The sequence below is a fragment of the Ursus maritimus genome, unplaced genomic scaffold (assembly GCF_017311325.1).
Source record: "Ursus maritimus isolate PB19 unplaced genomic scaffold, ASM1731132v1 scaffold_25, whole genome shotgun sequence".
In the NCBI taxonomy this organism is placed as follows: Eukaryota; Metazoa; Chordata; class Mammalia; order Carnivora; family Ursidae; genus Ursus; species Ursus maritimus.
Window position 1 is genome coordinate 1,458,744 of NW_024425008.1, and position 15,653 is coordinate 1,474,396.

At 53.5% G+C, this 15,653-nt stretch overlaps 1 protein-coding gene across 1 annotated transcript in view; it reads left to right on the forward strand.

Annotated features, from left to right (window-relative positions):
* PPP1R13B (protein phosphatase 1 regulatory subunit 13B) overlaps nt 1-15,653 on the forward strand; it is an 85,336-nt gene that overhangs the window by 67,069 nt on the left and 2,614 nt on the right. Inside the window, exons 6-15 of the mRNA XM_040641335.1 lie at nt 938-1,112; nt 1,880-2,076; nt 4,109-4,249; nt 7,297-7,477; nt 10,934-11,103; nt 11,471-11,963; nt 13,029-13,804; nt 14,422-14,559; nt 14,638-14,771; nt 15,448-15,614. Coding sequence (XP_040497269.1) covers nt 938-1,112; nt 1,880-2,076; nt 4,109-4,249; nt 7,297-7,477; nt 10,934-11,103; nt 11,471-11,963; nt 13,029-13,804; nt 14,422-14,559; nt 14,638-14,771; nt 15,448-15,614 — 2,572 coding nt within the window. The remainder of the gene's footprint in view (nt 1-937; nt 1,113-1,879; nt 2,077-4,108; nt 4,250-7,296; nt 7,478-10,933; nt 11,104-11,470; nt 11,964-13,028; nt 13,805-14,421; nt 14,560-14,637; nt 14,772-15,447; nt 15,615-15,653) is intronic.

Genomic DNA, 15,653 nt, shown 5'->3' on the forward strand with positions numbered 1-15,653 from the left:
ATTTTCTAGTTTGGCTTTTTATTTCCTTTCCAAATATTGATCCAAGAGTATTACTAATAAAAAGATTCTTGAGTATTTTCAGCAGCGTAAATTACAAGTTAATGCTAAGAGGGGTATGTGCTTTACATATTCAAGTATGTGTTTCCTGACTGTAGCATGTAATGTGTGACTCTTGTATCATCACAGTTAGTCCCCTCCTTACTTAGGCCTATTTTATGCATACGTGTAGGACCATGAGTATTTCATGTCGACTGTTACCCTCAAAGTGTGTCTTCATATGAATAGGGAAAAGACTATTGAAGAGTATTGCACATATTTTTATTTTAGGACTGTCCTGTTCTTATTTGACTGTAGAATGTTTCATTAGTTTTGAAGAAATTATCTCTAAAGAAAACAAGCATTTCTTGACTGTCCATTGTTAACTTAGCAAATTAGAGGTTTATTTCCTTACTGATCACCTTGTCTGTTTTCAGTGTAAGACCCTGTGCTGGTCAGTGCCCATTTCCTTTAAGAGGTAACTAAGGGACCTTGGGAAGCTGCTTTGTGGCAGCAGGAAACGACCTGATAGCAGGAAATGAGAACTAGACGGGGCTTCCCAGACAGGAAGGAGAGGAGATTGTGTGAGCGCATGGGACACGCAGGCTTGATGTTCTCCTGCTGGGAGATGCTCTGAGAAAGCATCCGTATTAACCGAGCAGTATAGGTCAGTGTGCATGGTAAAATGTACGTGGAAACGTCTTCAGACTCTTACCACCACTCACCGATGTGTGTCCAGTAGTGTCAGTTCCGTGTGGGCTGGTGTTTGCAAGATGACACGAGCATTTCTCTAATATTCATTAAGATGGGCGATCCCGTGGGAGCTACCCATACCTTTTTCGTGTGTGACCGTGATCATGTGCTTCAGTTCTCGCAATTCCCTGTATCCCTCTTTTGCTAGGAGCAGCGTTTACATTTCCTAAAGCAGCAGGAGCGCCGACAGCAGCAGTCTATTTCTGAGAATGAGAAGCTTCAGAAATTGAAAGAACGAGTTGAAGCCCAGGAAAATAAGCTGAAGAAAATTCGTGCCATGAGAGGACAAGTAGACTACAGCAAGATTATGAACGGCAATCTGTGTACGCTTGCGCGGCCTCGCTCAGCACCCACACCCGGGCGTGGATAAAATGAAAGAGTCCAGCTCTGGACACTTTCACACAGACCCGTGTCAGATCTTGCTATAGGAAGTGCACTGAAGTTTTGCTCTGTTACCTGCATCTGAAAGGACGGGGTCAGTTAGGTTAAGTGGTCTGGGAAGGTCCTTCATTACATTTGTAATTTATTAGCTGCCCTCTGAACTGGGGCTGCAGGGCCACAAGACGGTGCTCATTATGAGGGTCTGTTTAAATTGAACAGCTTAAACTTCATCTGGGTATTAAGATAAACCATACAAATGCTCACCTTTTATTTTTGTGCATGTGGATTCTTTGTTGTTTTATTATCAATTCAGTTGGTGCCAACTTTGTGTTACATTGACAAGCAAGACAGGCTTGGATTCCCTTCCTGACAAAGCCTTTGCTCTGTGGGTGCAGTGAGGTTCCTCAGTGGCCTGGCCAGGCTGGCCTGTGGACTGGTGGCCCTCACTAAACAATATTCAGTAGTTAGCGCACGTATAGTTGGCCGTGTGTGCGGTCACATCATGTGTTCCGGAGGCTTGTTGAAAAGTCTGTTGGATTATGCATATCACAGTTCTCCCCCCAAGGTCTGGCACTAGATGACGCTAGAGCTGAGTTGAAGGTTTAGAAATGAAGACGAAATCACAAAGCCGAAATAACAAAATACCACATGCACAAAAAAAAGAGTACAACTAAGTGATGTTTTTTTCTTTATTGCTGGGAAATTATAGCTGCTGAAATAGAAAGGTTCAGTGCCATGTTCCAGGAAAAGAAGCAGGAAGTACAGACTGCAATTTTACGAGTTGATCAGCTCAGTCAGCAACTGGAAGATTTAAAGAGAGGCAAGCTGAGCGGGCTCCAGTCTTACAGCGGCAAGCTGGCGGGACCGGCGGCGGCGGAGTTGAAGAGACTGTGCCAAGAGCTACAGGTGACTCGCTGGGTCTGGGGAGCGGTGACGTTAAACATCTCTCGGGCTTTCTTCGCAGCGTGGGCGGAAGCCTCAAACTGGAAACAAGTGAATGGATCCTAGGGTAACAGTAGGCACAAACTGTACTCACTACAAAGAATTTTTAAAACAGCTTTAAGATATAATTCACGTAGCATACAATTCATCCATATACCATGTACAATTAAGTGGTTTTTAATATCTTCATAGAGTTTTGCATCCACCACCACGATCAACTTTAAAACACCTTCATCACTCTCAGAAGAAACCACATGCCTCTTTGCCATCACCCCACTACCCCTACCCCTAAGCAACCATGAATCTACTTTCTGTCTCTCTGGATTTACCTATTCTGGAAATTTCATATGAGCAAATCATGCAATGTGTCATTTTTTTGTGACTGGCATCTTTCACCCAGCATGTTTTCAGTGCAGAAATTGAGTACAGAATTTAATTGGCAATGTAATGAACTGGGGAAAAAATTAAGCTTTAAATGATATTCAGGGTTTCTGTTTACACTCTGTTTTGATGAGACAAATGCCTATTGTTACGTTCTCGTCCCACCAGCTAGGGCTGCTCTAACAGCCCTCCACAGCCCGGGGGACTGAGGCATAGACATTGGTTTCTCACAGCTCTGGGGGCCGGGAGTCCCAAGATTGGGTTCCTGGGGAGAGTCTGCTTCCTGGCTTTTTGCTGTGTCCCCACAGCTTGGTCTCTCTCCTTCTTCTTACAAGGGCGCTAACCCCATCATGGGGGCCCCACCCTCAGGACCTCATCTCAGCCTGATCACCCCAAAGGCCCCACCTCCCAATACCATCATCACCTTAAAAGTTAGGGCAACATATGGATTTTAGGGAGGACACATTCAGTCCAGAACAGTCCTCAAGGTTTCCATTTCTCAGAAGTTATCATTCAGTGGTGGTTTTTCAAGCAGAAACAAGTTTTGAAGTTCTATTAGCACTTGGCAGAAAAAGTACTATATCATCTTATGAAATGAAAATATTTAATTACAGAGAGTAAAATTGTTTTTATTGCTGTTAAGTTCTCTAACATCGATGCACAGAAATGAAATAAAGAACTTATGACTTCTTTTACACTTTAAGCAATTGTTAAAAGTGCAGTTTTTAAGGGTATAGTGATGATTATAGTATATTTGCTCATATGCATCTGTTTGCCAAGCTTTCTGGTTGTAGTCTAGACCGCACAGGGCATGTTGCCTCCTGTCTGGTGCACACATTCAAGTGTGTGTTCCTAGCACGCGTGGGCACCTGGGAGAGCTTAACAAGACTTAACCTTGTGCGTACGGTGCACACTGATGCCTTCTGTGGTTCATTTTTTTTTTTAAAGTGCTGCCTGCAGTCCGCTAGAATGATATCCGTACATTCCAGTGGGCGAGCGAGGCCATCCTTCGTGAATTTCCTGCTGCCTCCACATAAGGTGCTCATTCAGTGGCCTGTGTGGGGTGGAGTGGACACCTGTGCTCAGGTCCCTAGAGGACATGCCCTGGGGGGGTGTCTGTGATGCACCATTTTCATGGGCCGTGGTCGTGGTCTCTTGTGGTCATCACTGGCACCAGTCACTCCAGATGCTCTGAAGAACGCGTGTGTTTACAGATGTAGAAGACCTCTGGGCCTCGCCCGTGCCCGTCAGCTACTTAGCACACAGCGACAACACACATGTGTAAATACACAGAAGTACCTGATGCTGCTTTTTTTTTTTTTTTAAAGATTTTATTTATTCGACAGAGATAGAGACAGCCAGCGAGAGAGGGAACACAAGCAGGGGGAGTGGGAGAGGAAGAAGCAGGCTCATAGCGGAGGAGCCTGATGTGGGGCTCGATCCCACAACGCCGGGATCACACCCTGAGCCGAAGGCAGACACTTAACCGCTGTGGCACCCAGGCGCCACTGATGCTGCTTTTTCTTCTTCTTTTTTTTTTTTTTTTTACTTTTCCTGGAAATGAGCATTGACTGTTTAATGCAAATCCTGAAAGTTGTATTTTTTTAATTTGCAGATTCGTAACCAGCTTAACCAGGAACAGACTTCGAAGCTCCAGCAGCAGAAGGAACTCTTGAATAAACGCAACATGGAGGTGGCCGTGATGGACAAGCGGATCAGCGAACTGCGCGAACGTCTCTATGGGAAGAAAATTCAGGCATGTGAGAGGGAAGATACTTGTGTGGGATAAGCTAAAAAGGATACCGCACACAATTGCACGTCTTCACTCTAACGCTCCCCCATTTGCCACAGCTGATGAGACACATATTGGCCATAAACCATAAAACAGACAGTAGCAGAAAGCTCTCTTTCCAAAGCCACCTTAGTTTCCTGGTGGATGGAATCCAAACCATCCCTGTCCGCAGCCACAGCTGGTGTTCCCCAACCACCCCTCCCGGTGCAGTTCTGTCCCCTCCCTGGGGGAGGCTCTAGCTCTGGTGTGGCAGCACCCGGCTTGGTCCCACTCTGCCACTGTAAGCTGTGCCACGTGGGCACGTTCCCTGACCTGTGTAGACACACGTCCTTGCTGTAAACTGATATGTCCTTCCTGCCCCAGCAGTCTTTGTGTGGATTCTGAGAATAACCCATGTGGAAGGGCTTTGTAAACTTTCAAGCAAAGTGCCATGTAAAGGTTTAGTGCTTTTTTTTAAATTTAAATTCAGTTAATTAACATTAATGTATTTGTGTCAGAGGTACAGGTCTGTGAGTCATCAGTCTTATGAATACCCAGTGCTCCTTACAGCAGATACCTTCCCCAGTGTCTGTCACCCAGTTACCCCATCCCTCCCACCCACATCCCCTCCAGCAACCCTCAGTTTGTTAAGCAAAATAAGTCAATCAGAGAAAGACAGTTGTCATAGGATCTCAGTAATGTGTGAAATTTAAGAAACAAGGCAGAGGATTATAGGGGAAGAGACGAAAAAATGAAACAAGACAAAACCAGAGGGAGACAAACCATAAGAGACTCTTAATCACAGGAAACAAACTGAGGGTTAGTGCTTTTTAAAAACCTTTAATTTGATATTTCAAAGGTAGTACATACTCTGGAAAATTAGTCCAGAAATACTTGAAGGAAAATGTGAAAGTCCCTTCCGTCCTGTTCTCATTCTCCAAGGACAGTAGTTTTAATAATTCCAGTCTTTGGTTAATACAGACAACAAGGTATTTAATTTTTCATTGAAAATGGAATTGTAGGAATGATATCATTCACACTATTCTCCTCATCTTTTGTTTTAACTGCAACATGGCTATCTTCCCAGGTCATCACCTCGCTCCTTTTGCAGCTTCAGTAGAACACACAAGTCCCAGGGCCGGTGGCCCCTTTCACCAATCTCCTGATGGGGCCGGGTGCCGCCAAGTCCCGCCATTACTCTTGGCACTTCAGTGGGCACGAGCATTCCGAGAGCTTGTGGGAGAAGGGACCCCTGTGCAGGGTCCAAGGGACCCCCTGGACATGGCACCTGCCCTGCCTTCCCTGGGGGGGCGTCACGGTTGGAAGGAAGCAGTGCCCGCGTGCAGAGCTGGAGTGAAGGGAGCGGGCTGTCAGCTAGCCTGGACACTGCTCCCCGAGCGCCCTCATCCGCTCTCCGTTATTGGGGCTTTCACAGTGTGGCAGGTGGCCTCTTGGCAGCTGCTGCTGCCCTGGAGGCAGCTCTCCGGAGGCGCGTGTGGGCGTCAGGGGCTTGGCGGGGGAGGTGGGCGGTTAGGAGGGTGCCAGAGGAAGAGGCAACCGCCCTTATTTGAGTGTCGTCATCAGTGGTGGCAGGTGGAAGCTCTTATTTACAAATTGGTCTACTCTGTTGTTTTTAACCAGAGGGTCAGTGGCTAATCTGGGTAACTCCATGTTTTCAAATAATGGTTTTCTTTTTTCTCTCAATGAGCAACACAGAGACCGTGGGAGAGGAAGTGTGCGCACTCTCCACACTTGCTCACCCAGCACTCTTTAGTTGAGTTCTGTCAGTCAGGGCTCTCTGGGGAAATAGAACGAGGGGGTATGTGGAGAGCGAGTGACTTGGAGTGACAGGCTCGCATGATTCACACCTGAGATCTGCGGCCTGGGCACACGGGAGTGTAGGTGCCGCCGCTCCCGTCAGCAGGTCATCTGCAGGCCCAGTTTCCTCTTTCTCCGAGCACCTCAGTCTTTATCTCTCAAGTCCTTTAACCGACTGCATGCAACCCGCCCGCATTGTGGAGGGCAATCTGCTTCATTCAGAGTCTGTTGATTTAAATGTCAGTCTCATCTAAAACTTACGTTCATGGCAACATCCAGACACGTTTGACCAAATATCTGGGTACCATGGCCTCACCAAGTTGACACATAAAATTAAGCATCACAGATGGCTAAGTAAATGTTACTTCTTGCCTTCCACTGATACTTCAGGTGATCTTCTAGAAGAAATTGGTGCCTCTGCATAGATATGTCTCCACCCAAAAGTCCTAGGCACCTGTGGGCAGTTGTGAAAGTCCTAGACCCTCTCCCCAATGTGATACAGGCTCATGTATGCAGAACTTTGCAAACAATTACAAGAGGTTATTGATCTCTCACAGACTGGGGGGCCCTAAGACGTCCGTGATTCTCCAGGTGGATTCCTGTTATGAACCCTCGTGGTGTTAGGCAGCATCACGTGATCACTGTCATTGGGTGTAGCATGGTGTCCTTGCTGAGCACGCAGAGCTGTCTTCAGGCCCTCCAGAGCCTTACCTGGTGCCAAGCCCTGTCGTTGTGCCCTGCATGGCTTGTTCAGTCCTTACAAGAAGCCGTATCTTGACTTTACAGACATGGGCACAGAGGTTTAGAGAGGCTAAGTCACTTGCACTTGACCAGGGCAGCACAGTGAGTAAGGGGCAAAGCAGGATTTGAAGCCAAGGCTCAGAGCCCGGGCTTTGACTGGTACCTCTGACCACCTAGGGGACAGAGAGCAACTCCCAGGGAAGAGGGCTCCGTGGAGGTGTCCTGGGAAGCTGTTCCGTTCTGCCATCAGCTCCTGTCTCTCCTGGCTCACAGAAAGAGAGAATCACTCATATGGGACTGGGGTTGTGGCCCTTCTTTCAACACTTGCCCTTTCTAGATACTGATGTTTCAGAATGATGGGGCTTCCTAAGGGCACATGATGCAGTGAGTGGTTCACATGAGAGCAGACTGTCGCACTAGGCTTGTGATTTCATTTAGGAGAACTTTAACTCTCATTTCTTCCTGTTCTCTAGCTGAGCCGTGTGAATGGCACCTCGTCCCCACAGTCGCCCCTGAGCACGCCCGGCAGGGTCGCCGCGGTGGGGCCTTACACCCAGGTGCCCAGCGCCGGCAGCTACTCTGTCCCAGGGGACCCCGTAAAGCCCCAGTCTCTCACTGTTGCCTCGAGTGCTGCCCATGGAAGATCCAAATCTGGTGAGTGGCCCGGGGCCTCTTCTTCGGGGAGAGCCGTGGAAGTCGGCAGCCTCGGAGGAGGCCCCTGCAGTGCACCCCGCGTCTCCCCCGAGGCACTTTGTCTTCTGGCCGGTTTGGGAGCTGTGTGCCACCACGGTAATAATATGGCCCTAAATTGAGGACAGATGCTCTTTATCGAGCTGAACGTCTTTACTATAAGTGGTTTTTCAAAACACGAATTACTTTTTTTTTTTTTTAAGATTTTATTTATTTATTTGACAGAGAGAGATACAGCCAGCGAGAGAGGGAACACAAGCAGGGGGAGTGGGAGAGGAAGAAGCAGGCTCATAGCGGAAGAGCCTGATGTGGGGCTCGATCCCACAACGCCGGGATCACGCCCTGAGCCGAAGGCAGACGCTTAACCGCTGTGCCACCCAGGCGCCCCCAAAACACGAATTATTTAAGACCTGAGCCTCTCGTGCCATGGGTTTCGTGTAGCCGTGAGGGCGCCGAGCCTGCTGCTCCCCCCGGCACAGCTGCGCCCCCAGCAGAGGGGCAGCCTGTCTAAACAGTGTGTGAGGGCTTCTAATTCCTTTCCGCGCTCCTCGTAGTCGTCATCGATGCAGAGGTCGACGACCATCGCCTTGGCCTCGGCTGCGCCGAACCATGTGGTGTGACCAGCACCGCGCGGGCGCGCAGCTCTCCTGATAGGATGCTTCCCGACCGAGGGCAGGTCAGGCTCTCCTGGGAGAGTCTGCTCTCCTTTCTCGGAAGGAGGCAGCTATTTTCTAAACATTGAGAAGGCAGTGCTTCTTTGCAGTAAGATTTTCTTGATGCTGGGGTGATGCGTTTGCCCGCAACACACGGAATCACGGAGCGCAGTACCGACAGGACACCAGTACTGGGCTGTCCTGAGGGCGGATGTCAGGGCCGGCGGTAGATCTGTGAAGCCTTCTGTTTGCGCGTGGTCTCTCGCCTGGCACCCAGTCTGAGCAGCAGCAGGTCTGCCACGCCTGCTGTGGGGCGCGGGGCTGATTCTGACCCAGGCAGGCTAGGCCTCACACCCAGGCTCCACTCGCTCCACGGCTGTGTCTCGGCAGCCACACAGAGCGCGGGGTCGATGCAAGTCTCTAAGGGCAGAGTTCTTGGGGAAGCTCTTATTTATAGTTGGAGCCGTCCTACAGTGGGGTAGATATCTGTCCGTTTCCAGTGGCAGTTAATTTCACAGCCAGCTCCTCCTCTGCTGACTTCACTTGAAACACTTCCTGAGCCGAGGACATCTCCCGTTCCCCTCTTCTCTGTGGGTGTGTGCTGGGCCGCCTCCCAGGGGTTGCAGGGAGAAGACACCCTTCCAGGGCCTGGAGAACGTGTCCCGCAGGAGTTCAGCCGAAGCCTAGGTCTTTCCACCGCCGTGCAAGGTGACTCGACACAAGCTGCGCCCTCCAACACTGGGGACAGAGTCTCGGCCCAGCCGTGGAGCTGGGAGGAGAAATCTCCCTGCAGGGCTCTGACTCACACTGTCGACTCCTTCTGGTTCCGTGTCACGCAGATGGCCGTGGGAAGCCCAAAGCGACCAGCTTGTGGACAGTATCAGACCTCGACATCGGGCCTGACTGCCGCTCCTCAGGGCGCTCTGCAAACCCGTTTGCAAATCGTATGTCGGCCGGCAGGCCCGGCGGGGCTCCAGCCCTCTCTGATGCAGCTCACCCAGCAATCGCCTGTTTTCCAAACTGACAAAGGTCTGCTCATCCCATCTAGACTTGGGGAAAATGCCATACTTCCTTCAGCAGGTGTGGAGTTCGGGCTGGGCCACACACACCGGCTCCTCAGGAAGGCTTTGCCAGATCCTGGCACAGCAGGGGGTTTTGGTTTTGTTTTTATGAAATTAAGATGATTTTCTGAGTTCGTTAAAGACTTTAGATTTAGCTCCTATACAAGAACCTCCCATCATACTTGAAGATAACTGTCCCTTTATAGTCCTTTATAGTGAAAATAAGTGATCTTTCTTCTGCGTCCCTTGCCTCATCCTAGAGAAGGGAATTCCCAGTTCCGTCTTCAGTCGCTTTGTGGCTGATTTCCGTAAAGCCTCCCATCACTGTGGATTTCAGAAGCAGCTGGCTGGCCACACTCCGTGAGACCCCTGGCTGGACCCCACCCCCCAAGTCTGCTGGGCGCTGCTTGTTTCCCCATCAGCCCAGTGTGGCCACCGCCGTGTATCTTTGGTGAACCCGTGTGCTTCTGGCCCACACATCCCCCACTTCTAAGATAACAACCAAGGGGACATGAAGGCACGTGCACTTCTTGCCCGGAAGAGGCTGTGACTGGTCCCTCAGAGCAGAGTGGTGTTTTGGATCGAGGTCTTGGAATGCCTCACCAGCACCCTTGCAGCCTGGCCAGGACCGTTCTGGACCCTGCTGTCTGGAGCCGCAGGAGGCTGCCCCTGACAGGGCCCTACAGGGTGCCCCGAGGCTCTGCCCCCCTCACTGCACAAGGGGCGCCTTCTGCACTTGTGCTCAGAGCACACGTGAGCATTTACTCATCCTGTCTCACGAGTCACAGCTCTTTTCGCAAGCACTGTTCTGAGGAATAGTGATTTCCCTGCTGCTTCTCAGTTATCCCCACCTGCTCGTGCTGGCTGGTGGGTGAGGAAAGAGGAGGTGGTGTTCCTGTCAGAAAGGCCCAAACAGTCCCTTCTGCTTTCTGTCTGTTCCATGTGGCTTACAGCTGGGGTCTTTGCCACTTCAGTCCCTCACCAGTGCCTGCCGTGGAGCGGAACGGGAGCCTGAGTCAGAGGCTGTGTCCCGACCCCTGTAGATGTTATAATTTATTTATGTCACTGTGACTGCCAGGAGGGATTGCTTCTGTACCCTTTCTCAGTTTGGAAAATGCTTTAAAAAAAAAAAATCTCTTCAGTGGCTTTCCTAAAACCATGGGTTCGACTAGCTTTCTAATCACTGCAACAGAATGAGAGCTTGCTACTCCAATCAGTGGGAACTTGTACTGGCCTCTTGTGATCTTGAATTCTTCTAACAGATTAAAATCAAATTTTTCTTTTACTGTGCAAGTAGTACAGGTCAAACCTGTTATGAAGTCAAAAGACAAATTTTTTAAATTGCTGCATGTAATTGGTTTTATAAGTCACGTTTGTAAAGTAAGTGCCGATGCTTATTTTATTTATTGGTGTTGATGTAGTGGATCTGACCTGCATTTAGATAGGGGCCCGGAGACGTTTCCACGGCCCTCTGGCCCCGTGCACGGTCACCAAGTCTCTGCGCACGTGAGGGCGATGCCTGGCCAGCACGTGGCACCCTCAGGCTGGCCGTGCAGCAGCCGGGGTGGGGGGGGCACCTGGTTCGTGGAGCCCTGTCTGGATGTGATCTCCCGGAAGGTGATCTTGGCTTCCGGCAAGGGGTTATTCTTAGGTTGGTTCAGCTCATTTCAGGAAATATTTTACTCAGATTCTGTGTTCTTTTCAAGCCAATGATGGAAACTGGCCAACATTGAAACAAAATTCCAGCTCTTCAGTGAAGCCCACGCAGATTGCTGGTGTGGACTGGAAGGACTCGAGCATGGAGGGTCCTCTCAAGCAGGGGACTGTCTCAAGCCAGCCGACGCCCTTGTCAGCTTTAGGAACCGCGGAGAAGCTGGTAGGCTGTTTGTCTTTGTCACAAACACCCACAGGATCCTCACTGTATCACTGTTCAGACTTCATCTTCCTGTAAGGGGTGAGCGGTGTCATGAGGCAAATGAATCCTGTGAGTGTCTAAATCTGACTAAGTGTGGAGAAGTCCACGGACCCCGAGCCCCTGAGAGGCATGCATGTGCAGACGCTCTGCGTCGGAGTTGTTCTGTTGCAGACGGGCCACCGCCGATTCCCGCAGCGTGTCCTGTGCCTGGTCACATGCTGAGTGGAAGGATTACAAGTCCTACTTTGTATTCCCTTGTGACTATGGATAGAAACATGCTTAACTTTTCCAAGGGTGACTTTGTTTTTTTCTTTACATCTGAATTTAGGGCACGGACATGGGTAAAATGCCACCCCCTGTCCCCGGTGTCGGCAAGCAGCTGCCTCCGAGCTACGGGACGTACCCAAGCCCTGCACCCATGGGCCCAGGCTCCACAAACTCCCTGGAGAGGAGGAAGGAAGGCAGCTTGCCCAGGCCCAGCACAGGCCTGCCCGGTCGGCAGAAACCTGGTCCAGTGCCGCCCGCGGGCACGCCTGGCTCGTCACAGCAGATTCAGCAGAGGATTTCAGTGCCGCCGAGTCCCACGTACCCGCCGGTGGGGCCGCCTGCGTTTCCAGCTGGAGACAGCAAACCCGAGCTCCCAGTGACTGTGGCCATCAGGCCCTTTCTGGCTGATAAAGGCTCAAGGCCACAGTCCCCCAGGAAAGGACCCCAGACAGTGAATTCCAGTTCCATATACTCCATGTACCTCCAGCAGGCCACGCCTCCTAAGAATTACCAGCCAGCCGTGCACAGCACCTTAAATAAGTCTGTCAAAGCAGGTACGGTGGGTTTGTACTCTTGTCTTGAGGCTAACAGATTATATCTTTACTTAAAATGCCAACCCTTAGCCTTACATGTGGACCATGGACTATTTAGGATTGAAACAGATTCTTACGTACAGTGTGGCCTCAGAGGTCCGTGTGAGATCGGGGTAAAAGATGACGTGCACGGAGCCGTTTTGCAGTGGGCTCGGATGGGAAGTGCTCCCTTCCTATCTAAGCACCTGCCTCCCTGTGGTACTTGGGAAGCCCAGCTCCCGGAAATTCCTGTTTTTCTCCTGCTTCGTGGAAATGGGTGCAGCTTTTCCGGGGCTGGTGGGGGGGCTCTGCCCAGATGTGGTCCTGCTAGCCACCTAGCAGAGGCTGCGCCCAGCCACTGGACGGGAGGCAAGGGTGTGTCTGCTACTGGGACCCCGCGCCCGCAGGGGAGAAAAGCCCTGGCAGATGAGGGGCAGTCAGCCCTGGGAGCCGAGTGTTCTAGGGACACAGGGGAGAGAACGGAGCCTGGTGTCACATATCCCGGGGCAGGTGGTGACTGTGACCCGCACGCAGGGTCCTGCGGGTCACAGCTGGGCTCCGGCCTCCTCACACATTCTTGGGCGTGGGCCGCAGCTTCCACACTCCTGGGAGTGCCCAGCCACCCCAAGCCCCAGCAGAAGCTCGCTGCTTACTTGGGACAGGGCTCTGGCCCCCCCTCCCACCAGCTCCCGGGTGGCAGGCAGAGCCTTCCTGTCTGAGGCGGCCTGTGTGCAGCCTGGGCCTGAGGGTCAGATGCTGGGGAGGGATGGTGTCTGCCGCCTCGGCCAGAGAACAAGGAGGGCTGGTTTGAGGTGGGGAGGTCGGGTCTGCAACCACGTTTTTTTTTTTTCATCTGAAAAAGCCCAAACTCTGGAAGCCCAAATGTAAAGACCAGTGAGAGAGACACTCTGCCTTCCAAAAGGAGTCAGCGGGGAGAGGGGGTTCTTGGATCAGAGGGCCCCGGGAGGGGGGGGGTCATAGTGGGCCTCAGCAGCACCGCAGCCGTGCCGTCACCGGGCCTTCGTTGCCCGTCCTCTTTGTCTCCAGTGTACGGCAAGCCCGTGCTGCCATCCGGCTCCACGTCCCCGTCGCCGCTCCCGTTTCTTCATGGGTCGCTGGCCGGGAGCACGCCGCAGGCCCAGCCACCTCCAGAAAGTGCTGAGAAGGAGCCAGAGCAGGACAGCCCAGCCCCCCCCGGGGACAGCGGCACAGGCTCGGGCACCGTGGAGAGCCTGCCGCGGCCGCTCAGCCCCACCAAGCTCACACCTATCGTGCACTCGCCGCTGCGCTACCAGAGCGACGCCGACCTGGAGGCGCTGCGCCGGAAGCTGGCCAACGCGCCGCGGCCCCTGAAGAAGCGCAGCTCCATCACGGAGCCCGAGGGCCCCGGCGGGCCCAACATCCAGAAGCTGCTGTACCAGCGCTTCAACACCCTGGCAGGGGGCATGGAGGGCACCCCTTTCTACCAGCCCGGCCCCTCGCAGGACTTCATGGGCACGCTGGCTGATGTGGACAACGGAAACACCACCAACGGGAACCTGGGAGAGGCCAGCCCTGCCCGGCCCACAGCCCCGCTCCCCACGGAGCCTGCCCCGTCGTCAGACGCCAACGACAACGAGCTCCCTTCCCCTGAACCAGAGGGCCTCATCTGTCCCCAAAGCACCCACCAAACGGCTGAGCCTGCCGAGGATGACAACAACAACGTGGCCACAGCCCCACCCACGGAGCAGGTCCCCAGCCCTGGGGCCGAGGCCCCCTCACCAGGGGAAGACCAAGCCCCCCCACCACTGCCCTCCACCGTGCCCGCACCAGGAGCCTCTACGGTGGGTGTTGTCCTAGATCGGGGCCCCGGCTTCCTGGTCAGCCAGCCAGTGTTTGTGGAGGACCTGTCTGTGTTAGCCATAGTGCTGGGGGCGGGGGAGCTTGCCAGACCCCTGTCCCTGCCCTCCCTGCGGCCGAGGGGAAGGACAGTACAGCAGTACGCAGATGGGGCTCCGAGGAAGTACATGGGGATGCAGAGCGCTCCCTAGAGGACCCAGTCAGATTTCCCCAAGGAAGGGAAGCTGCAGCTGGAATTGGAAGGGCAGGCCACGAAGGGGGGGCCACCTTCCAGACAGGCCCCTCTGGAGCAGAGAGCGGCAAGCGGGAGTCCGCTATAGTTTGTAGAAATGAGTTGCTGACCCCCGAGCTTGGCTGTCACCCGCCTCCCTCCCTGCTAGGGGTGCTCTGAGGAGCCAGGGCCCAGCCCCTGAGCCGCTCTGTCCCGGAGCGCGCTAGGTGAGGTGCAGCGGCCTGGCTGGGCCCTCGTGATGCCAGGAGCTGCTCAGCGCTGCTGGGCGCACACACTAGCCTAGGCTTCCGTCCCTGTCCCTCCTTCCCACCAGGGCTGGGTGCGTTGGCACATGACCTTTAAATCAAAAGTGTGCTTCCTTCCCGGCAGAGCAAACGGACCAACCTGAAGAAACCGAACTCGGAGCGGACGGGGCACGGGCTGAGAGTCCGATTCAATCCGCTGGCGCTGCTCCTAGATGCTTCTCTGGAAGGGGAGTTCGACCTGGTGCAAAGGATTATCTATGAGGTGAGCTGAGCCGCAGCCACAGGCAGGGGCTGCCCCGTGTGCTGGGAGGCGGGGCTCATAAGCGCCCTGTGTCCTTAGGTGGAAGACCCTAGCAAGCCCAACGACGAAGGGATCACCCCCTTGCACAACGCCGTCTGTGCCGGCCACCACCACATCGTGAAGTTCCTGCTGGACTTCGGGGTCAATGTGAATGCCGCTGACAGCGACGGCTGGTAAGGGTCCCTGGGGCACTCGGTCTACGGTAGGAGGCGGCCCCACGCCGTCAGGACACGGGGGAGGCACAGGGGCAGGAGAGGGTGGGCTTGTGCAGCACCTTGCCCGAGGCCGCCTCGCCCGGCCGCCCGCTCCCGCTCTCTGGGTTCTCTTGTGAAAAGCACAGCTCTCATCGTGATTTGCGGTACCGGATTAACGGTGTAGGCTGCACATCTGGCAGATCATTACCCTTCGTCTGGTTTTAAAGGGTCGGATGACCTGTGTGGAAAGGAAGCTTAGAGTCCCGTTCAGTTGGACATTGGTGTTGCTGCTTGCGGGGCCCTCCTTCCGCTGGGCAGGCCCCCCCGGTCTCTTGTAGATTTTGGTGGAAACTTCAGGCACCTGTCTGTGGGGTTTGAACATTTGGGTCTTTTACATTGTGGCCAAATACACTGACCGCCTTCCCCCGCCCTGTAAGGCACTGCGCCCGTGCCGAGCGGTCCTGCCATCATGCGGCTCGCTGGGGGCAGCTTGGCAGGCCCGCTTGGCAGGCCCGCTCGGCAGTGCGCCTGCACTGAGACACCAGGGGACGAGAAACCAGGCCATGAGCCCGTGGGGCTCGACCCGGTGTGGCCCTGGAGGTCCCTGGCCGGCCTGGCCAGTGCCCGCGGTGCCCTCACCCGCTCTCCGTTCCAGGACGCCGCTGCACTGCGCTGCCTCTTGCAACAGCGTCCACCTCTGCAAACAGCTGGTGGAGAGCGGCGCCGCCATTTTTGCCTCCACCATCAGCGACATTGAAACTGCCGCGGACAAGTGTGAAGAGATGGAGGAGGGCTACATCCAGTGTTCCCAGTTCCTGTATGGTACGTGGGGGTGCGGGTGGCCTGAGCCGCAGGTGCCTC